The sequence below is a fragment of the Anser anser genome (assembly GCF_964211835.1).
Source record: "Anser anser genome assembly, chromosome: 17".
NCBI lineage: Eukaryota > Metazoa > Chordata > Aves > Anseriformes > Anatidae > Anser > Anser anser.
The window spans coordinates 3,400,449-3,424,142 of record NC_139738.1 but is presented as its reverse complement, the minus strand read 5'-3'; the positions used below and the strand labels follow the sequence as shown (position 1 = coordinate 3,424,142).

The 23,694-nt window shown below is 40.5% G+C and overlaps 1 protein-coding gene across 4 annotated transcripts; it reads left to right on the top strand.

The window, feature by feature from the left end:
- The first annotated feature begins 5,171 nt into the window (after positions 1-5,171).
- Positions 5,172-23,694, top strand: LOC310882967 (uncharacterized protein C1orf159). Of its 4 annotated transcripts, none has more exons than XM_083802519.1 (11): positions 5,172-5,257; positions 6,894-7,010; positions 10,611-10,766; positions 10,912-11,002; positions 13,058-13,133; positions 15,047-15,151; positions 16,053-16,118; positions 17,460-17,594; positions 19,608-19,633; positions 19,954-19,984; positions 20,888-23,694. In XM_083802519.1, exons 4-11 carry the CDS (start codon positions 10,931-10,933, stop codon positions 20,983-20,985), a joined length of 609 nt encoding a protein of 202 aa, XP_083658645.1. In that variant the 5' UTR covers positions 5,172-5,257; positions 6,894-7,010; positions 10,611-10,766; positions 10,912-10,930; the 3' UTR covers positions 20,986-23,694. The 4 variants fall into 4 exon arrangements, with proteins under 4 accessions (XP_083658645.1, XP_083658647.1, XP_083658644.1 ...); XM_083802518.1 differs by lacking the exon at positions 5,172-5,257 and adding an exon at positions 5,300-5,451; XM_083802521.1 differs by lacking the exons at positions 5,172-5,257; positions 16,053-16,118 and adding an exon at positions 5,294-5,451.

The window sequence follows — 23,694 nt, the reverse complement described above, 5'->3', positions numbered from 1 at the left end:
GTCCAGTTTCAAAGCAATATTCTTATTAACACTTGATTGCATTTCCTTTAACTGCTTGTTTTTATGATGTGTTTTTATCTCCAGTCCTTTCTAGCTGGGTTTCCCGGGATAAAACTTGAATTTCAGCTGATATTTTAAATGTGGACTCCCAAAATATTTTAAACGGTAAGGTATTTCTAAGTTTGCAGAGGTAGGAAGGTAACACAGGGTGATTCTAGCCTGAAGAGAAAAGGGCTTGAGTTCTTCTATGATAATTTGTAGCAAGCTTGGACGTAAGAATGATCCCATTGTTTTTAAATGTCTTTTGTTCACTATCAGACTACATGTTGTCTGTGGAGTCCTTATCTCATAGCCTGCTATAAAACAAACAGCTATTATGCCCATCTGTTTTGTTCTTTTGAACTCTAGAAATATCTCCTGTGTGGATCAAGCCTGTGACTGCTTTTCTTTTATCTTCTATGCTAAAACTTGCAGGGTTTACCATAAAAAGCACTTGCAATTTAATTTTCCTTTCTAGAGCATTGCCTTAAGGGAAAAAAAATGTGTAAAGGAAACTTGTAATTAAAATAAAGTCAAGTGATATGCATGTTCTTTCTGGTGCTATTAAAAATCCCAGCTCAAAAGAAATAGTAGAACAAGTTGTTTTAGTGGTAGTACATTAGTTTCAAACTGTCCATGAAAATTGCTCTGGAATAGTCCCCTTCCCACCAGCACCCCTGGGCTTCTGCTTGATAGGAGCAGCACACGCGGCAGCAGACAGACCCATATGTTTTATTTCAAATGCCTAATATTTGGAATACCTTTTGGCTTTTTTCTGGTGTTTCTCAAGAAGGTCTTTCATTCCCATAACCCAGATAATGAGAAGCAAGGGAATCATCTTCATATTTCTCAATTAACAGTTAGGTATTCCCAGGTTGCTAACTGTACAACCGCCTCAATCTATCCAATTACGCTGGTAATATAGTTCTCCTGAATGGTTGCTATATGTGTCACGAATATATCAGGATGTTTCCCCAGTCAACAGAAATATTGCCACTGGATTAGCAGACCATAAAACGATGTCAGTGCTAGCAGTGATTCTCTTGACAAGACAACTAATGTTTTTACTTCTGTTATGTAGGTCATATCTGCTTAAGAGCAATAACTTTCTGCTTGACTGCCTTGCTGTGTGTCATCCAGGTAATCTTCCAGGAAGAGTACGGGATGAGCAAATGTATTTGTGAAATGGAGTATCGTTTACCATCTGGTATGCATTGAGTCTTGTTACAAATTTTACAAATATCTTGTATATTCTTCTTAAAAGCAGAAAGCTTTCAAGCTTAGACTTCTACCATTTAAAGCTGATATGGAAAAGAAAAGGCTTAAGCCTTCCTATTACTGCTTTGATCCAAACCAGACCTTCACAACTGTCAATATGAAATGAGCACTGCCTACTGAAGAGAAACCCTGGCTATTTGAGATGGGGTCATTTGGAGGCACTGGCTGGCAGGACAGACAGTCTAACAGAATTTCTGAGCAGGAGATTAAAGATCATGACTAATTTGGGGCAGTTTGAATAGGAGTGAGTACATATAAGAAGTAATGCTTTAATTAACTAGAAGTATAGTAGGTTGGACCTGGGAAAACTTGTCAGCATGGATACAGATTGTGTTATGCTCTGCAAATCAATTTTCCAAGTTTTTTCCTTAAGGATATGGCATTCACTGAAAATTGTCACTGGTCAAAGAAATAAGGAATAGACTATGCTCTGGGGATTCCAGCTTTCTACAATAACCTTTAGTCTCATCCCCATTACCAAATCTATCAAAGCATCCTTTCAGAGAGCAGCATCAGCAAGCAGTTGGGAATTTTCTGTGCCTTGGATGACAGCAATCAGGTTACACACGTGCGTGCCTTTAGCAGCTTTACAGAACATCTTTCTGGCAGGTTTCTGCAAGAGCAGTTGTGGCGTAGAACAGAAATCTCTGAAGAAAATCATTGCCCGGGTAACTGTGCACTGTATTTTCTGCTTTGATTCTGAGCTGCTATGTAATGTGCACGGTGACCAGCGCGTTTGCTTTGTTTGTTAGAGGAAATCTTGGTAACTGCCTCAACCGATAGCTGAAAGCCACAAATCAGGAAGCCATAAGTGACAGAAAGCATTAGGGGCAGTTGTGCACCGAGAGAGATGAGTCGGGAAGCCGAATACAGAAATCTAATGTAAGTGATACAGAAGTAAGGCTAGACTAAACTTGTGGGATGCTGAAGTATCCCTAAAGACAGCAGAGATGGGGCAGCTTCCTCGCAGCTATACGGATGTCTGGGGATGCCCACATGTCACGCGGATGTACTGGGGTAACCTGCAGAGAAAACAGATAACATGATCTGTAAGAGCTTTTTGTTTTCCTTTCTCACAGCCTCACAACAGAGTCGTGAGATCTAGCAGTTAAGCAACATGCAATAATGGTCTTGTTTATATTAAAGCAATTTATAACTCTCAGTCTACTGAAGAAATGCAGTTTTGACACATTTTCTACCAAGCACTCAAAAGAATACGCAACAGTTAAAAACACTGCAAAGTGATGTCTGCCAACATCATATGTTATGCGAGGAAAGCTTAATAAACAGAGCTGAACGGAATAAAATAATTCTTACTGTATTGAATTAAAAAGAGTATTGAGGAATAGTAGTCAGCCTTTGAAAAGACTTTATGAATCAAGTATCTGGATGTAATTAATTGTCATAGTAGCTTGCATTTTTTTGCACAAAAAATGAAACTTTCCATAATATCCCAATTTTTCCCCACGCTCAGATTGAAAGGTCACTGCAAAAAGCTGCTTGAACCTTATGTCCCATTTACTTACTCATTTGTGTTGGTGAAATGTGTGTTCATGAGCAGGAACGTACTTTTGAAGAACTGCACTTTAGTTTTACTGCTGCAGTGGCAATAACTATGGGACTACCCAGAAAGACAAATATTTAGTGTATTCATTTGTTTTGTCAACGTCTGCATTTTTTCCAGCAATTTTATTTCACAGCAGTGCTGCCCTCTGAATTATGGAAAAGTAATAATAATAATAAAGAACTAGCCATGCCTGTCAGAGTGCAAAATTTTCTCCTGACTTATAAATTAAAGTGTTTGTTGACCCTAAATTCAAAACTCACAATTTCTACCTTTCCTGTCTCCATCCATAAGCTTTAAAGTAGCAAATCTTCCCCTGCACAGGCATATGTTGTACAGATACTGAGTTTTATGAAGTAACTCGTTATTCTAGTTATTGAGAAATGTAGTAAGTTTGGGTGTTAACTACTAAACTATTCATCAGATTTAAATCACAGCCTCTTACATGCGTTGAATCTGTTAAGCAAAAAATAAAAATTAAAAAAAAAAAAATCCAATCTCACTGTCACACTATTTGTTCAGCCAAGTGTCCTATTTTGTGAAATGTTGATAGAAGGCTGGAGAGAGAAGGGATTGCAAAAAGATTATGAAGCTTCAGAACAAATTCCTAGCGACATATTTACAAAGTAATGCAAACCACAATACGCAGCTAAGAAAGCAAGAAATACTTCTCCTGGCTGTGAAGTCATCGCAAGTTTTAGAACTAGCGAACAAGACAAAAAGCAGAAGGCTTAATTGTTGAAGAGAGAAGGATAAATCTGATATTGAGATGAAGAAGTGCTTTTAAGTCAAAATACTTTGTCCTACTATTTTACGTTTTCCCATCAAATAACTCACAGAATCCAAAGGTATTTGAGAACCTTTTTAACCGTTCCGCTAATGTGCAAATTATGCACCTCTGCAAGTTCTGTCTAACCACAAGTGAAACCAGTGATAATTTGTTTGCAGTTTCAGCCCTTCAGCTACCCTGTGTATTTCTTTATCAGAAGCTGAACTTCATGTGTCACGGGATGCTGTACACAGAAGAACAGAGAGCAAACAAGTCTGTCTCCCCGCTGTCCTCTTCATCTCTCTCAAGCAAGATGTACTACTTTATTATACTGTAAGTTCACACTTTGTGGCAGAAACACTAGAACCGTTGTATCAAAAGTCAAGTGGAGGAGTTTTCCTGCTCATTCATTTGACCTTACTCTCAAGTAGTGCACTTCAGCCTTTCTTGGAGATACTAGGTTCTGATCTGACTCATTGTACCTACTTTAAACAAATAAATAAAAAACAGTAAGTCGTGGTTCTTCTAAACTATCCAGATTACAGAATTTGTAAAGAGTGTCATTCGGTTTTCATGTTTCAGCAGTTATATAAATATTCAGTAAAACTGAATATGAACGTAATTGGTAAATATTTTTATTCTTTATTACACTCAAATAGGTAGCTTCTTAATGGAAAAATATTTTTTATACGGTCCAGAAATTTTCAAAGAGTTTAAATATTTTTGAATCTTTTATTAAAAAAATAAAGCGATGGAATGATTTCTGTCCCCATTTGGCATCGCCTATAAGCTTTATAATTCAGCCTTGTAACAAAATGTACTGTCCTGTCAAACTTGGAACAACTTTTAGTTCACTCTTCAAGAGCTCAGTAACTTTCTCTGCAGGAAGCCTTAGATCAGAAGTACGGCTTTTATCTTGCCAGCTGTTTCAAGTCTGAGTTTTGCCAGGAGGCTCTGCCCTTTCCGCCACATTTCAGCGGTAATTAGTCAGGGCGAGACAGGACGATAGCAGCGTGCTGAGGTGGGCAGCAGGTGTCATCCTGGAAAATGAGCATTGCCCTGCGTTTCTCAAGGCTTCCTTTTACTTCCTTGCAAGCCCAGCGCTTATCAGGAGGGTGTCATCAGGATGATGCAAGGAGATGACATCAAGTTACTGGTGTGAGGTGGAGAGGCTGGGTTTGGCCACACTGTAGCCTCTTTTTGTTCCTATTCTGATAAGTGTTTAATACAATATGTAATCATTTTGTTACGATAACCCCTACTTAGTATAAGGCTCGTGGGACGAGTGGACTCGCCCTTGCCTCTCACTTCAGCGCCTTTTCCCCCCAAATTGACGCTTTTCGCCTCTGCTCAGCTCCTGAGCTACCTGCAGCCCCCCCACCCACATCCCTCTGGGGCGTCTGCGTCGCCCAGCAACCCTCAAAATGGCCGCGGCCGCGCGGTGCACGCCGGGAGTTGTAGTGCCAGAACCCTCCCGTTCCTTTGCCTGTCTCCAGGCACGGGACTCGCTTTCCCATGAGGCATCGCGCGCAAGGGGAGCGGCGCCGGCGGAGGCGCTGAGGGAGAGGGCTGAAGGAGGGGATTTACCTGCGGGGAGGCGGACACAGGTAGGGCGCGGCGCGGGGCCTGCTGGGATTTGTAGTTCGGCGCGGCGAGCCGCTCGCTGGACAACGGGGCAGCGGGCCGGCGGCGGAACTACAACTCCCAGCGCGCCGCGAGAAGGAGCGGGCAGGGCGCCGCCTGAGGGCGGGGGGTACGAAAGGGAACCTGCCGCCAGTGCTCCCGGGGGTCGCCCCCTGAGGTGAGGGGACAGCGGGGGGCGAGGGGACGGGGGGCTTGGGGGCGAGCCCCGGGGCTCTGCTCACGCTGTTGGGGGCCGGGGACGGGCAGGTGGGGGGCGAGGAGGCGGGGGGAGGCCGCAGGCCCGCTGCCGGTACCGGGCGCCCCCCTCAGGGCCGCTGTGCGCCTCCTGCCCCCGGCGTCGCCTCCTCCCCGCCGTGCCGGGGAAGTTAATTGGGGTGTGTTGTAATTAACTAGCGCGGCGGGTCGCGCTGCTGGCGGTCTGAGGCTGTCTGGGGTTCTGGGTGGGTTTTCGGTGTTTTGTTTTCATGGATAAACCTCGAGCACGTCTGGGCATCTCTAAGATATATATTTATTGGGCTGGTTTGCAGAGGGGAGCCAGCAAATTGGGCTGTGTGCACGTTGAGGTGGTGGCGTGGCCAAGGAGGCCAGCGGCACCCTGGTTGTGTCAGGAATAGCGCAGCCAGCAGGGCCAGAGAGGTGATCGTCCCCCTGGGCTCTGCTCTGGTGGGGCCGCACCTCGAGTGCTGGGTTCAGCTTTGGGCCCCTCACTTTGACATTGAGGGCCTGGAGCATGTCCAGAGAAGGGCTACGAGGCTGGGGAAGGGCCTGGGACACAAGTCCTGTGAGGAGCGGCTGAGGGAACTGGGGGTGTTTGGTCTGGGGAAGAGGAGGCTCAGGGGAGACCTCATTGCTCTCTGCAACTGCCTGAAAGGGAGGTGTGGGGGGCTAGGGGTCGGCCTCTTCTCACAGATAACCCGTGATAGGACTAGAGGGAATGGCCTCGAGTTGTGCCAGGGGAGATTCACGTAGGAAATGAGGAGACATTTCTTCTCAGAAAGAGCAGTCAGGCATTGGGACGGGTTGCCCAGGGAGGTGGTGGAGTCACCGAACCTGGGGGTGTTCAAGGCAAGGTTGGACGTGGTGCTTAGGGACATGGTTTAGTGGGTGACATTGGTTAGTAGGATGATGGTTGGACCAGATGATCTTGAAGGTCTTTTTCACCCTTAATGATTCCATGATTCACGTTTCCAGAAGATCATCCCCTGCAGTGTATGGCTACGCTATGGGCAACCAAATTACACCAGTGTTCATCTCTGCTCACGGTTCCAAAGACTGTTGTAACAGCAGGAGGTGTTACTGTGTGTTGACGGAGCAGCGCATGTTGGTATTAACTACTGTCTCCTCTAGGCGCGTTCCAGGCACGTAACTGCTTTTGAAGCAAAGCCTAGCTCAGAGCAGATAACTTCATTGTCTTGTGCAGGTGTGTCGTCTTAATTGTTGGTTGCTGGCGCATTATACAAACATTTGGATGTGAGGGCAGGGATAGTAGGTCTTTTCACAGGTGCATGGTAAGGAAGCTGGAAAAACAAGTCCTGCTTCAGCTTTAATTTAGGAAGGATTGTTGTAAGCACAACCCACATCTGTTCTTCTACTGTGCAGGTTTATTGTGAAACACTTGCAGTGTCAATGAGAAATTAGCAGTCAGCCACATATTATCAGCCTTCAGCATTACCTGAGGAAGATGCAGTGTTCTAGAGCATGCCTCTGAAGGAGCTGGTAAGTGAGAGCTTAGGTTGGTTTGTGAGTCTGCATTTTGACTTTTCTAATACTCTGCTGTTTTATCATGGCTAATTCAAGGTCACATCAGAATTAAGAAGCACCTTGGCAGCACAATGAGGGTGATACTGTTTTAAACTCTGATTTGCTAAATGAATTGTAAAGCCACCTGAAATTTAGGCAATGTTTCTTTCTACTGCCGTTTTTTTCCCTGTACTTGAAAAAATTGCCTTGCTCATACAAAGCTCCTGCAGCACTTGAAGCAAGAGAGATACTGACAGTACAACAGAGATAATGGATGCACAGCTGTATGTATACAAGGTATAGACTTAAAGTTTAATTAAAGGACATTTGATTCCAGGAGTGGGAGGAAAAAGACTTTGAGTGCTTAGTATTCATCATGAATCGCTTCCATTTTTTAAAAGGCAACAAGAGGAAGAGTTTACTTAGTGAATCTTGACATACTTAGCTTATGTGTATTGTGGCACTTGAGATGCAAGTTGACAGTGATTTGAGATTTATTTCTAATGTGGAACTCCGGTGTGAAATACTAGTTTTAATTAAAATGTCTCTGTTCTCATAACTGTTGGCATCTCAAGCATAAATAGGTTCTAATTTGGGCTCCAGTTTGTGCATGACATTATCTTTTTTTTTTTCCTTACTCCAAAGAGAAAACACTACCAAACATGAAACATTCTTAGAGCTTGAAAATTGTTTTCCTGCAAGTGTCAGATCCCGATCAAACTCTCGTGCTTAATTTAAATACTCAAACCTCATCTATCTCGTTCGAGGTGTGGTTAGTCTTCAGTGTGTACTGAACATCTTAGAGGCTCTAGGGTTTTTCACTTGCTAAAGTTAAAATTACGGTGAAAAACATCGTTCAGGTTGGCAATAGAGTGGTTCTGATTGACTTGTGGCTGGAAAGCAGTAAAATGGGCTATTATTTCTGTGGTTTTGCAAGGCGAGACCAATTAACAGTACAAATCCCTACCTGAAGTTGTCTTGTTTCAGAGTTCTGTGCTTGATTTATTCTTTGACGTGCAAGTCAGAAGCACTTTGCAGCCTTGCCAAGGTGCGGCACAACCATACTTTAGGAACACTGTATGTGTTTTTCATATTATTGCAAATAAAGAATATGGATGCTTAGTGCTGTCTGACACCTTTCACGGGCATTACCCTAAATGAAAAAGTAGCTGTCTAGTGCTGCCTTCATGGCCTGAATTCTCCCTCATTCAGACAGATGTTATTTATATATTATCTTAAGGGCTCGTAATTTTTCCTGGCAGAAAGCGAATCCAGCAGGATGTGAAGAAGTGGTTCTGGGACCTGGAGTAAAATGTAAATTGAGTAAACCCAACATAAGTTTAATATGTTTGGGAGTTCTAAAGCAGTTTGTTCACGCCTGTCTTCCTTTTCCTGCATTCAAAGCTGGTTCAACAAACAATGTATATATAAAGCTTAAATATTCTGTCTCTCACAGGGGAAAAAAATTTGATTTGAGAGCAAATAGATCTCATGTCCTATTTCTACTGGAACAGCTGCAGGACATGTGTTCTAGTTTGTTACAATCAGTAGTGGCTGTGAACAAATATCTGCCTATAAATGCAGCGGGATTGTTGATTAGTATCTTAATTTATTTTCGGAGTGGAAGTGTAACCAATATTGAACTCCTGCTGTGCAGCTATTTTAATTTACAAACAGGAGGATCGGGCGCTTCGCAGTGGCTAGTTTCCCGAATGTTTTCTTGTTTCGCATGACTTGCTCCTGAAAATAAGTGTTTTTTCTAGGTAACAAGAATATACTTGTCTAAACAAATGTCTTTTTCATATTTGATTCTCTAGTATTTACAGATATTATAATAGTAATTGGGTATTGACAAAAATCTGTGCGTAGCTTCCAAAACAACAATTTATCAGCAAATGTCTTTACCAACTGTAGCTATTTACCCCAGAGGAAGTCTTTCTCAACCAAGAAGCGGTATCTCACTTTGAAGGTGGGTTGTAGTGAACTGACAGGTAATCAGGCAAGCTTTAAAATCCATCCATCCGTATGCAAATCCTCAAGATTGTTTTAACGTTAATCTGCTGGAATGCCTTGAAAAAACCCTGAAGTTGTGTTACTTAACTTTTACTGCAGCAGAAGGGCATAAAAAAAATCACCACATTTTTTAAAAGGTTAAATGCACGAGTTAAGGTTGCACCCATGTAACCTAAAACAGATTTATTCAGAGCATTTATATAAGTACTCTTATACTGCCGTGCACAAGGAAAGCTCTCTGTCAAACTCGATGAGTGCAGCGCGCCTGCATCAGCAGTCATTTACTGAGTCATAAGTAGCTTCTGTTCTGCCGAAATGTGCTCAAGAAGAAAGTGTTGCCTTCAAAGCTCTCAGCTAGGCGTTCGCGGCTTCTGGAGGTGTGCGCTGCGCTCCAGAGAGGTTGTCTCCTTTCATCTGCTGAGATGAGTTCACCTTTTTTGTTAAAACAGATGTTTGCATTTGAGGTATCTTGTCACCTTGGGTATTGCTTTTAAAAATATATATTTTCAGGCAGCGTTTTGTGAACCTAACTGTAGAATAGGTATGTGTATCACCATCCTTGCTATGTTTAAATCGAAAGGTATCGTGTCATCGCAAGCCTTTCCTGCTCTCTTCAAATCCTCATTAGCTGTAGAAGTTACTTGTAGCAGTAAAACTGGAGTGTGGCTTTCGGGATTTTCAGTCCTTGATCATGAAGCTTTTAGCTGATTGCAGGGGATAATAAGGAGTTTTCCCACTGAGCTGGGCTAATCTTATTTTGAAGTTTAGGCACTGTGTGTTATACTTTAAGTGATTTTAAGAAAGCTGAATGGAAATTAATCATAAAAACTGTTCAATGACTTCTTCAGCTAAACAGCTTGCCAAGGGTTACGATGCATATTTGAGAGTAATTTGAAATTCATCCACTGGATTTTTATCTGACAAAAATAGTGACAAATGTCAGTCTGTGAAATGACTCACTAAAGAGCTTTTCCCCACAGCTGAAGGCTGGCTTTCCTCTTATTAAGCTCCAGTTAGAGGAAGTTGCCTGTCCCGTGTTTTCTTTACAACAGGAAAGCCTTTTTCGGGAGCTGCCAGGTATGCTAGCTGCGAGCGCTGGGTGTGGCATCCAACAGTGCATTCACCAGAGGCTGGGCAGGTACTGCGGTACTCCAGGAAGTGTCTGAACAATGCAGACCACGCGTGACGTAGCACTTCTTAGTTTAGGAGAACAATTTAACAAGTGTGGGCCTTCTCCAGGTTGTGTGGAGTTGTGTGTGAGAAGTGGAGGTGGGGAGCAAGGTTTGTAGCAGACAGTGTTCTCTTCTGCGTTAAGGAGGTCTGCGTTCAGGCAGTTGAGAAATACTGCTTATTAGCAGACAGACTTCATTAATGCTTCATGGCTGTGCTGTCATGGGAAAAATTAATTGCGGTATTGCCTTTTCAAAGTGGCATGTGCTCTCTGTCCTGATACAAATCCATCACAGTTCAATGCTGCAGCCAGAGGAGTCTGTATCTGCGGGGAGGCTTATCAGTGGTGGTGCCAGGCAGTAACTGTTCTATTGCAATCACATTGATTTTCAGATCCTGGGTGTGGAACAGTCTCTGCGTGGCCCAGTTTGGAGCAGACTGATAAGGCTCCTTGTTTCTTAGCAACCACAGTCTGCCATAGCCAGAAATCTGCCCTTCTGCAGCTGGAGGGAAAACTCTGAATGTCTCAAATCTGTGTCTTGAACCAAGGTAAGTCATCCCCCCCAGCATATTTAATTTAAAGGCCTTTGCAATCAAATAAAAGGAATGTGTTGGCAAAAGTTCCTTCGCAAAGGGAAAGCGTAACTTCTGTCATTAATAATTCATTCCAATTTCTTTCCTTGTTCTTGTGCAGACCTCTGTCTTTCCGGGGCATGGAGGTGCCATATGTCCTTCTCTTAACTAGACTTGTAGCAGAAGTTGCCAGCAAATCTACTGAAAGTTCGGTAGGTACTTGATGTTTTTGTCGTGCTGGGAGCTATACGAACAGAGGGATCAGATTGCTTTCTCCTCACGTTGCAGCTTATGGAGGCTTTCTGATTAAACAGAAATGAACTATACTAGCAGTCATTAACCGAAGCGTTTGCACTGGGTGAATTTGCTATGAGGGCTGATTGCCTGCTAAAGCACTGAATTCATCCTAGTCATATGCTTGTAGGCTAACAGGGATGCAACTGGCAACACTTCACACCATGAAGAAAAAACAGCCTCGTGATCGAGTAAACACTTGTCAAGCTGCTTGGTAATTTTACTACAAACACTTAAAAGCACAGATACCAAAAAGTTAACTTTTCAATTGACTGAGGAGCTCTGAAGCTGATTTTGCTTCAAGTCACAGAAAAAGGTCAAATATAAAAATTCTGCTTTCAGGAGAATCTGACCAGCAAATTCTTAAGGTTTTAAGACTGTTATCTATAGGTCTTCCAGTTCTTTGCACTAGTCTACCTCCCCATGATGTGCTAACAGTGTGAAATCAGCCTTCTAATTTCAGTTTTGACTGTTCCAACTGTTTCTCCTGGTAGCTTTGATCTTCGTCACCGCTGGATTTGATGGATTTGGCTGATTAGCAGAATAATTCTGGCTGTTACATGTTGGGTACATCTAGGCTATGTATATGGCAGAATATAGATCAGTTCTTGCTACTTTTGTCTGAGAATACTTACTCCCTTTTTAAAACAGATTTGACTTAATATATTCTTTAGTGGAATGTGCCTACAAAACTTAAAAAGACATAGTTTTGTAGTTTGTTTTGTACAAATTCAGAGGGAGGATATACCCAAGTCTATACAGGATGGTAGTGCTATCTGTCAGAAGAGCTACTCTGTTCGTAACAACCATTTATCTCAAAGCTTATGTCACAGCTTGTTGTAATTTGTAAATCATTTTGAAATTGGCTTTTATGTAAAGAAACAACAGAAGTAAGCTCTACGTGCCTTCAGGTTATGTGAAGTTACTCTTTTATGTTAAATGTTGAAGGAAGAAGCTTTTGCATCTCTGCTGGATTGCTTTGCCTTATGTAGATGTTATCATCAGTTGCAATATGGGTGTTCAATAAAAAGCGTTGTTTTTTTTTTTTGCCAGTCATTTTGCTAATAGTGTGTCCCTCTTTTGAGTTCACTTCTAAGTACTTCACACGTGAAATTTCAACTACTGCTTTCTGAATAGTATTGGCATCCTAAGATTAATACAGTGTATTACCTATGTAAATCTACTGTAGTTTAAAATCCTTGTAATGCTCTAAAGAAGTTTTGTGAAAAGAGGCTTCAGTATAAAAGGAAAACTCTTCAAGATTAAGTGAGAGGAGACATAGTGTAGTTGCTAAGGGACATTGTGCAAGTCTGGTCAACAAAGGGGAATGGGAGGACTTGAAAACTGTCAATCGAAATAATACCTGTCATCTCAATTTTTAGCATCATCGTCCCCTTTGTCTTCAGCACAAGGGCATCTTATTGGGTTATTGTGACCTGGGAAATATCTAGAAGTGTCTTCAACTCTTATACGTTACCAGAAGGTACAATGGTCTCATGTGATTAGCTATGATGGAAATACTTCACTATGAGTATTCCTCTTGTTCTGCTGATTCCTACCAACCCTGTGTCCTAGTGACTGTTTCAGGGCTTGTTTCATCAGTGTAGCAACCACTGTCTGCAGAGAAATGATTTCTGAGCACATCTGCTAGGGCATCTGGTGCTGTGAGAAGGATAACTCCATGTCTGAACTGTGCTTTACTGAAGAATTTAGCAAATATATTTCTAAAGCAGTTTTTTGAGGCTTTGTCCAAAGACAACAGTAGTCCACACACTTGTTTTTGAAGCGTTAGTTTGGGCAGCAGCTGCTGTGTCAAAATCAGCTTAATGGTGCATCTAGCTTGTTTTCTCATAATGCTGCTTAATGCAAAAGGAAAAATGCTTAGTTCCCTATGTTCTCTGTAGATGTTCACTGAATAATTTTTGAGAAGTTGAGAATTGTGCGAAATGCATTGTGATCTTTTTTTTGCTTAGGTTCCAGAAGCAGAATGTTGTGTGGATACGCTGGATTCAAACAGTTCCTGTCCAGTAACCAATCAGTGCAGTCCAGGTATAGTGTGTCATTGCTTAATTAAATTTCAGATTGTTTTTCACAGTTAAGACCAAAATACAGCACCTGACTTTGTTGGGAGAAGAAAGAGAATAGCTAGTTGAAGTTTCTGTTCTACTATATGTACAAGGTAATGCTGCTTATGACACTCAAATGTTCTCCTATGGTAAGGAGAATAGGTGGCTATTAATAAAGTTATATGCTTCATCTCTTTTTATTTAGCATGCAGTTGGATTATGTTAGAGCTATTGTAAGTACTTAAAAGTCCATAAAATGGGCATAAAGAGCAAAAATGCTGTAATGTATGTAAGAGAGCGGTAAGAATAGTTTCAATGTTGTCTTGTTAGCACAGAATGCCTCATTCTTCCTTGTGTAATTGAAGTAGAGGCTTTTTTTTTCCTAAATGGAATTTAAAACTTTTTGTCATTCTTCAGCAATAGCAGAAGGATGATCTTTTTTTAATACTACTTTGTTTAAAATTGGAGTGTAAAAGCAGGAAAATGGCTTCAGAGCCCACAGTAACAAGAGTTAGTGGTTTAAAAACTGGGGCACGTTTCTGGGTTCAGTCGTTTCCTTGTGAAGGTTGTTAAAGCAATTTAAGCCTGTCTAATTTTGCTGCCTTGTTAGCTTTAACTGTTGCTTCATTACTGCATTCATTTCTGTTCCTAAATGATTTTAGACATGGTAAAAACAATTGCCTCCAAGTTACAGGAATGCATTCTCTTAAGTCTTACTGTAAACTGATAACCTACCAAAATCTTTGGTGTCAGACAAGGGCCTTGGTGCTTCCTTCCTATTACCGTAGAAAGTCTTTGCCCTTATACCAGGTCTGTTTGTGTTTAGATTAAATGTCAGATGTAATTTATTACTGTGGGCATCAAATGTGCCGCTTTCCTCTAAGGAAAATGTAGTAGCAGAGCTGTTTTCAAATCAGCACCTTACTAATGGTTTGCTTTATGGGATAATTGATACCAGTGTGGCTCAAGGCTCTAGAGAACTGGATTTTAGCCAGCACAGTAAGTTTTTTGCTTTAAAATGTTAGACTGTAATATGATCTAGTTGGAATATCTTTCTAATCTTCATGTCTTGAGTCTAAGCCTCAAGTGAAACCACCAAAGCTTTATTTTATTAAATGAAGTTGTTATTGAAGATGTGCCCTAACTTTTTTCTTATCAAAGAGGTAGCAGTATGTGCATTTAAACAGAAATTGAGACACTGGAACATGGAAGACACTGAAGATGAAACTTTAATCAGTTTCCAGCCTATGTGGTAGGGTGACTGATATAAAACACTCGCCATCTGTCACAGAATAGTTTAAACAGGCTTGGGTTCTTCTTAAAGTGAAACAACTAGTACAATACTAGAGATCACTGAGGCACGGAAGAGTTTGCATCACGTGTTTTTAGTCTGCCACTTTTGAGTTGATTGACTGTGGGGACAGCAGCATCTTCTTTCATCCAGGTGTATGTTCCTTAGCATCTTTGTCCCTGCCTACTTCAGTTTTCACTCCTGTATATGACTGTTGAAACAGAACTTAATGCCACTGTGTATAACCTCTGAAAATAAACAAAGTGATGCTTTTTTAATGTTGTTGAAGGTAGTTGCAGATTGTTAGACACATCGCATCTTTCTCAAAACTAACGTGCATGAAGCAGTGAATGGAGCTATGTTAAAACTGCCTTCTGGGAAGTTTTTTTGCTTGTAACTTTCTCCATTTTGCCCCTTAAGTGGTTATATCTTTTCTGGAATAAACACTTTAAAATGAAACCTCTGAACTTGTGTAGCTGGAGATGTTTGTAACTGGTAGACCAAACTGATGGAATTTCTGTCACTTGCACCTCTCTCTAAAGATCAGGAAATATCTCTGCTGCTTTTGTTGTTTTCAAGCATCTGTACGTTTTATTCTTATGCAGGTTGTTACAGACGGTGGAACGAGGATGGGAGTAGCAGCTGCATTAAGTGCAAAAATGAATCTCTTCCTGTTGCATCTGCTCACAATCTGACTGATTGCAGAAATGGTGAGTCACTTACCTTGTTATTTTAATGTGTGTCTTTTGGTACTGAGGTCTCTTCTTGCATGTGTGGTCCAGCAAAGACTGTTCAAGAAGACATCAAGTGTTGCAAAGTCTTCCCCCCCACCTCCCCTCTTGGAAAAGGAAGAATTTTCACAAAGTACTAATGTACATTGGAGGCTTTGAACATGCAGTAAAGCCTATAGAAGCTTTGGAATTTAACTGTCAGAAACCGTTCACTCTGGTGGAACCATTCCAGAATCTAGAAGGGAAGAGAATTCAAAAATGTTGTATATTAGGCTACCTCATCTGTGAAATTGAATGCAACATCTTAAGAAAAAGAAAAGATAATTAGGCCCAATGTAAGTTCTTAAAATAAAGTCCAGAACATCAAAATGATTAAAGTTACAAGCTAGGACCTGTATCAAATAAATACAGTGAACACTGAATTCTGTGCATGCTTTCATCTCTGCTGTCAGAAAAAGGCATTTGCTGTAGGCGTTTGCTAGGGACTTTTCCAGAGAACAAAATAGCTCAGGCAGTACTTTAGCTCCTTGAAAAATCTATATTGAGAAGGCCAGATTCGTTCTGTACGTGTGGTTTTTGAGAGGTGAGATCCATTCAGTTCCTTCTAAATTTTTTTAGTGCAAGAGATAAACTCGATCTAAGCCTCTGAGAAATGCACCAGTGAATTATTCTCTTTGGACAAATGGTGAATATGATGATGCCCATTTACTTTCTTGGAATTCTTAAAGGTGATGTTAAGAATGTTTGTGTTTTTAATGGGAGAAATCAGGATTCTTGTACAATTTCAAATAATTACTAAGAAATATAGCAGCCTTTCACTAAGTTTTTCAACAAATATGTAGCTTTTATCAGATTTTACTGTAAGAATTTTTTATTACAGCTGGTATCAGAGGGATGAATTTCCAAATGAATATAAGCACCGTAACTCCTTTCATACAGAACATAGGTGAGTGGCTAGAAATAATGATCAGATGCAGGCTTCGTAATTATTCACTTCATACCAGCAGTTTCATGACATGGCTTTTGGAACAAGTTGTAAAATATTTATTTCTGTAGGACAGGTTTTATTCCAAAGGTGGCAGCCAATCTTGCTTGTTCTGCCTTGCTTTCAACAGGAATCTTTTATTAAGTTTTAAAGCTCGATTTTGAAGTAACTGTATTTTACTGAATGTTTCTTTCATCCTGTCCTAGTGATTTTCAAGAGGCTTTCTGGTACAGATTGAGATGGTTATTTATGAAACCCTGTGACTTGAATTTTGAAGCTTATGCAGCAAGAGTTTTGTTTCTTTTAGGGATTAGACAACATGTAACACCTGCTAAGTGTCTTAAAAAAAAAAAAAAGACTAGCCTTTCTCTAGATTGATTTTTGTGTTTTTAAACTATTGCTGACCAGTCACTTCTATTTAATCTCCTAAAAATATTTCAACACTGGTAAGAATAATGCAAGTTAGGAATACTTTAGATATCCTATTGAAGTGTGCAATGCTGCTATGTGATGCCAAATGATTTGCTATTACAGGGTGGGTGCTTACCACCAGCACTCTTAAAAAGGAAAGCTTAACAGCCATGTCAAACTCAGGTGCTGCTGATCCCTTTCAAATATTTGCCTTGTCATGTGCGTATACGTGACTTGAAGCATCTATTGCTGCTCAGACTGGACTTCTCAAGCAGAACTTGTCCAAGATCTATTTACTCAGTTTGCCTGCAACAAGATCATTAGCAACTTTTTTCTTAAAATACCTGCTCTTTTGGATAATAACCTTAAATAAACCAGCAGAAAAATACACAGGCATTTTTTGAGGTAGGGAAGGGGGAATAGAGATAGAGGGGAGCACCTCTTGCTACTGTCTGCCTCCTTGGGATGGTTTCTGTATCAGTCATTTGTGGAATACACAATGCCGTGTGTACTGTACTGGTTGCGTAATGTCTATTGACAAGTTCTGTCTTTATTCCTTAAGTGAAGTCCCCTAAAATAACAATAGTAATGTTGACTGCCTGCCAGCAGTGCTTGTGGAAGTTACATACAAGAAAGGGAATAATGGATTAAAAATATGTGGCTATCTTAAGGAAAGTAAAGACTAGGACACTTGTGGGGTTGGAATGAGGTTGGGGAAATTGTTCATATAATGAAATTAGCATTGGATATTTCAGTGAGATCTGTTTTTATTTAAAGAAAAAAACACACCACCTCTTCTGTAAATGTGAAGAAGTTGATCTGTATCTTCTGCTTAACTCTATTGTTAGAACAGATTTCTAGTGAGTAACAGTCCTCTTAACTTTTTTTCAGGGGGCCCAGAAGTGGCAGCCTCTCTCATCTTAGGGACATTTTTCATCAGTTTATTCCTGATTCTGTCTGTTGCTTCTTTCTTCTACCTCAAACGTGCCAATAAACTTCCTAATGTTTTCTACAGAAGAAACAAAGGTAAAATACCTCTAAGTAATTGTGTATTTCATCTCAACAGTTCTGACCTTTGCTTAGTTTCTTAAAGTTAAAGCACTGACATGAAGCTTAAGGACCTTTTAATGTATGTAGCTACTATCATCTCTTGTTCATCTAGGACGATGTTAACTAATGAAACATTTTCCTTGCTATGTGCTTACAGGAATGCTATGTTTTCGTTGCAGTGCAAAGTATGTCTGTTCTCAGTCTAAGCATGCTTAGGTGCATATTAGACACTATCTCTCACTAACCTAGCTGTCTTTTTGTAGCTTTCAAAGATTTGCTGGAGTACTATACTTGACATTAGTTGTCACTGAATGCTATCTGATTTTAAAAAAAGATATCTAGGCTTCTTGCTTACAGGGCATTTTCAGACAACTTGTGCATTTCAAGACACAAAGTGTCAGACACGTATAAGGCCTCACAAAAAGCTGTTTCTTGATTTAGAGCAAAGGAAACCGTAGCACTGAAGGGTATCATATTTACCAGAGATGTGTCAGCAGCAGGAGAAAGGGAACGGAGTTTGAGGTTCCTTATTATTGCACTACTCAGTCATCTGTGTTTGCCCTCTCAATGCAGGATCTTCTGGGACTTGGAAGAGGCAACTGCCTGACGTGGTGTTTTTTGTCTTTATTCTTCATTTCTTTTGTTCCTGTAACTGAGAAATGAAGCTATGTAACTAAAATGCAGAGAGCTGACTTCTTCATGCCAAAGTGATTTCAGAATAGATAGGAAAAGAACACCTGGGGTGTTCTTAGCCATAGGGCAGTAAGATTTTTATGCAGACAATTGGCTTTTTCAGATGCTTCAGTTTTAGTGAAGTGGTTCTGTGTGTCCACACTCATTTGGTCTTCAGTGCCTGGTAGCTGGTGAGCAAATCATGCAGAAGGTGATGTCTGCGTTTTGCCTGGTGTTTTGAATGAAACTGAGGCTCGTTTGAGTGTCCAATCTCACCCCTTCTACTCAATTTCTTTGAATCATTCCTATGACAACCTCCAGCACCGCATTTGCTGTGTTAGAGCTCCTTCTGTTGAACAGAAAGCTGTTCACTGGTTAGGCATACTAAACACAGACCTCCTGTTATTTTCATTGATGTCTTGCATGACAAGTCCAAGCTTGGCTATTCAAACGAAATCTTTTTTAAAAGAGGGGAAAAAAGCTGGGTGGAGCAATCCATTCCGTTGTTTGGCTAAGAATGTTGCATCTAGCCCTAGCAACCTAGTGGCATGCCACTGTGGTATCGCTTCATGTAGAAGTATGCAACAGTAGATACCTAACGTCTAAATTGATCAGGAGCTTTACAGGAGCTGCCAGTATCCTACTGACTGCCAAATTGAAAACTCTAGGTTGCTTTTGCATGTGTCTTCAAGTAAACTTAGCTGGGACAAGATTCTCCATCAGTTTTTAAGTGTGACACCAGAACTCTGAGGCTTCAGTGAAACTAATCTGACTTCCTCGTTTTGTATTGATAGTTCACTTTGGTCCAGCAAGCCAAAGCATTCACATCCTTCTTTGAAGGAGAAGCATTAGAAGTATTTCTCTGGCTTGTTAACACGTTAGCTTTTAATTCTGTCTAGGTGATTATTACCCTTGCCCCATAAAGGCAGCAACCTCTTGTAGAAAAGGGTTGCATCTTTCACTGATCAATCACTTTTAAAATTCTTTTTTCTGGTAGCTCTCTTTTATTCCTACTTTCATTCCTACTGAAGCTTCTTCGTATTGAAGAGGTACTGCTGTGGTTACTTTCTTAAAAAGCAAAATAATTCGTTCTTGGAGACCTTTGCAGCCCTTTATTTCTAATCTTGAAAAGAGTCCTACAGACAGTGTATCATACTAATGGGATTTCTGAGTGTTCTGATCTGTTTTGGTGGTCTTTTAAAAAAAAAAAGTTTTGTCACAATAGAACTATTCTGTTGCACATATGTATTTTTTAAAAAAAACTAGCAAGTCTAGCCTTCTAGATTAATGATGGTTATCTCTCTCTTTCTCTTTCAGCATCTGTTCTCCAGCCTAGTGAAACAGTAAGTAAAATCTCTCCTTCCAATAAGAACAAGCAAGCATAAAACATCAAGTAAACAGTAATGTGAGGTTGGAACAATTCATTAAGGAGCTACTTAATCTGATGTATGAGAAACAAGTGAAAATGAGATGTTTGGGGTAACTGGGAAAAAGCGTGAAAGATGAATACTCACCATATGGATTCTATTGAGTTACTTTCTCCAAGGAAGACCATGTAAACAGTAAATATCGTTGGAACCCTAAAATGTTCCTGTATATTTTTTGAATAAAAGACTGAATAATAAGGTGCTTTCTTTGACATGATCATTCTTCTGTTATGCAGGCATCCATGATACCTCCCCCTGCTTCTTCAGGTGAGGAATTGTTCTCTGGGGCATGCTGCTATAAATATTTTACCTTTTAGCTTCCCTTTTGTGCATTTCATTACTGAAAAGCAGGCAAACTGTGTCAAAATAATATGCTAAGAATGATATGCTTTCTACAGCAAGTGAAAGCGATTACTTGTAAGGCCTGGTATAGAGCTGTGTGGACTCTGTTGGGAGCACAGAAACCAAATGAAGTATGTCCAGTAAATCTTTTTGATGGGATTTATTGCTTTAATTAATGTAGGCATACAGCATTGATGGAGTACTTTACTTTAAAATAGAACTTCAACTTCTCTAGTCTAATAAAAGAAGTCTAACAAGTAGATGAAAAAATACTACTTGAAAAGTATTGCAGTCTGGGACTTATTTTCAGGATTGGAATCTTCTTCACAATGCCAGGCTGGTACATTTTCAGGCTCACTGATTTGAAGCACCTCAATTTCTTGAAACAAGTGACACAGACTGTTTGGAATATACCGTTTTTTGTGTTTGTGGCACATGGGTTGTTTGTAGGTTGCTCTCTTTGAGAAGGTAAGTTTCTAATAAGCATGGAACTCTGTAAGAAATATATTTCTGCCTGAAAACTTAATCAGCAGCTTGTCTCAATTTTCTTCCCAAGCCTTCATAATTTCAACCGATAAATATTACTGGGAAGCTTGTACTCTAATGTACTGTTTCAGACCAGATCTTCGTAATCCAAAAGCAAAAAAACTTGCTTTTTGGTGGGCTTTTGTGTGTGTTACTTCTAGGTTGTCTTTTGTTTTTCTTTTTAAAGTGCAGAATGACTTTAGTCATTCAGGAATTGTTGGATGGCATGTGGTGGTATGAATTAATGATAAAGTCATGTTTTTGCAGCAGGTGCTAATGATGTTTCTGTGCCCACTGTTTTAGTTCGGAAGCCACGATATGTCAGACGAGAGCGGTCGCTAGTGACGTCTGCATCTGCTGCTATCATCTCTTCTTCTGAAACCAGGGTCAGCAATGTGTAGCATTCATTCTTGACTGTGGACTCTGTAACTGCTCGCAGTGTCGAGAAGAAACCACTGAATCTACTGAAGTGCCAGGAAAATATCGCAAGCAGCTGACCTAAATGGAAGCCAAAATACTGTGTCGAAGGGTTTGTGCCAAATGTTAACAGAGAAATGAACTAATGCAAAGATACCGAAGGCAGGATACATCCAGTTCTATGAACTGCTTTGGTGATCTTGAAATGCACTATTCCAGCTCTGTGGTTTCATTTGTCTCCCACAGATGCTATGTTTAATCTTTAAAGAATCTGTCTGTCTTTGGTACGCTTTCAGTTTTGGCAAGTTCTTCCTGTGTTGTGATGTGTTCTGCGTCCCCAGAGCTGAGTGTCTCAGTGCTGCAGGCCAACACAAAATACTGGGAGTATTCAAGGATGTGGAGTTGTTTGAAGGACCTACTTGTAACAGTTAACACTAAGTGCCACTGCTTTCATGTTTTAGGACAATATAACAATACTTAACATGTAGGATCCTTTAGAAGCAAAAAAAAAAAGCCTTCTGGAGCATCTTCTTCAGCCTATGACGTAGCTGACCCTGGTTTTTAACCGGGTTTTTAACCTGGTTTTTAACTGTGACTATAGACCTGCTATCCAGATACTGTTGTCCTTGGTACTTCTGAAAGCTGTGGTTGATATGGGCCTGTCGCAGCAAATTCTCACACTTTGGAGGCTTTTCAGATGACTTCAGCTAAAATAAAGCCTAATAGGATAAAGAATCATTTGCTACGGCTTTGTAATTGATAGGCTGCTGTGCCTGTCCTGCAAAGACAGTCTCTGCTAATTTATTTCCTTCAACACAGCAGTCGAAGGGAAACCAAAATTCCTGCAGGGTATCTGTGTAGCTATTAGACGCGTCACTGAGTATCAAGATGAACTGGAGAAGTCAGGTGAATTTCTCCTGATGCAATAAGGGGTTTCTTTTGTCAAGCCCTACATTAACATGCCTGACATCTGCAGGCCAGCACCTTATGGCAGAGTCCTTGTTGAAAGTGCCAGCCTAAATAGCCCCAGGTCTCAGGTGCTTGTTCTTGCCCATCTTATGCCAGCTGAGTAGTCATTTGATCAGGAAATTGAAGTAGCTGTAAAATAACTTTCTTGGCTAGGTTCTCTCACCAAATTGGTTCCTGGCATGGTTGAATCTGTTGGAATCTGTTGCCATGTGAACGCTTATATCAGCACAATGGGCACAGTAGTATGGGCATGAGAGTGGGTGACTGGGGAATGACTGAAAAACCTGAGGTTGCTAAATTGGTTGAAGCATCGCTGTTGCCATATGGGAAATGATTTCTAAGCAGCTTGTGCATTCCCACCTACCTGTGTTGCTGTTGCCTGTCTTGGTGTAGCAGGAGCTCTGTTATGGGTCTGTACTCCTAAAATAAATTATTTTGAAGCCTTTCATCATCAGCCACTGGCATGAACATAATGGTCAGAAACTGGAACAGTCAGTTCTCTTCAGAAAATGCGAACAGAACTGTCTTAAGCTGATGTGATACCCATATGGAGAGTGCAAACCTTGTGATCCAGTTCCTTCTATCTGAGGTTGAAAGCTTATTCAAAGACATAGGAACAGAACTGGGATGGGCAGGGATATGTTTCGTACTAGATAGACCCGTTTTTGTACAAATTTCTGTGCAGTTGTATGTACTTGCAGCTCTGCCCGTACAAGGCAACGAGAGCTCTTGTAGCATTAAACAAGCTAGGGCAAAGACTGGGGATAAAGAACAAGCCGTGAAGAGGCACCCCACCCCCAAGGAAGCAAGGGGTGAACAAACAAAATACCAACCAGCCCTGAATTGCTGTATGGAGAAACTGAAGATCACCTTTCTATCACAATGATGTTATCAAGGTTTTTGTTCTACTGGGCAAAACTAAAGACAGCAGACAATGCCATTTGAGACACTTGGCTTTCAATACGAAATGTGCTTAGAGTTCCTGCGTTCCCAGTTCAGGAAGTGGCAGTTTTGTCTCTGTAATCTTGATGTCTTTTTATCTTCGTGCTGCTGAGATTTTCCACAGGTAGAAATTGTTTGGAGGTCGTAGGTTTTTTCTTGAACTTAGTTGCTGAATATTTTCTTAACCTTTAAGGAAAAGGAGTAACTATGCAAATAATACAATGCCAAGAAACTGCACCTTTTGAAAGCAGGGAGGTTCTGCTTGCAAATCTGTCAATGATCGTGCATCCTTGTATTGCTCAGTTGCTAATGTATTCTTTCTCCACATAAATTATTGAAGAATCATTCATGTCATTGTACTGTCTGAGCTCTGTCTTATCATCAAGTGCGTATTGTAACTTAGTTTAAGGTCAAGTGTCTAATGCTCTAACTTCTGTGTGGTCAAGTCTTTCCTTAACGGTAGCATCTCTTCCCCTTTTTGTATTCCTTCCTCCAGCAACCTCCTTAAATGCAGCAGATGAACTTTACTGTTTTTTGTTTTTGTTTCAGGAACTTTTCAGATTTTGTTCTTGCTGTCTGACACAGTGGACTTGCGATCTAAACAGTTTTTTACTCATTTGCACTGTCAATTTAAATATATGATGTGTTTTGGTTTCCATCTCCCTCCAAAATAACATATATAAAAATAACATATATAAAATTGGCTTTAATGAACCCTGATATTTAATGTATTTGTGTATTTTTAAATTGTGCCAAAATAAACATCTTTGAGCTTTTGTAAT

What these genes read in the sequence shown, in the direction of transcription:
- LOC310882967 (XM_083802519.1), top strand. Translation starts at nt 10,931, where the DNA reads ATGGAGGTGCCATATGTCCTTCTCTTAACTAGACTTGTAGCAGAAGTT. An exon ending in AACCAATCAGTGCAGTCCAG is followed by an intron (nt 13,134 to 15,046) that starts GTATAGTGTGTC and finishes ATTCTTATGCAG; the next exon opens with GTTGTTACAGACGGTGGAAC. An exon ending in TTCTCCAGCCTAGTGAAACA is followed by an intron (nt 19,634 to 19,953) that starts GTAAGTAAAATC and finishes TCTGTTATGCAG; the next exon opens with GCATCCATGATACCTCCCCC.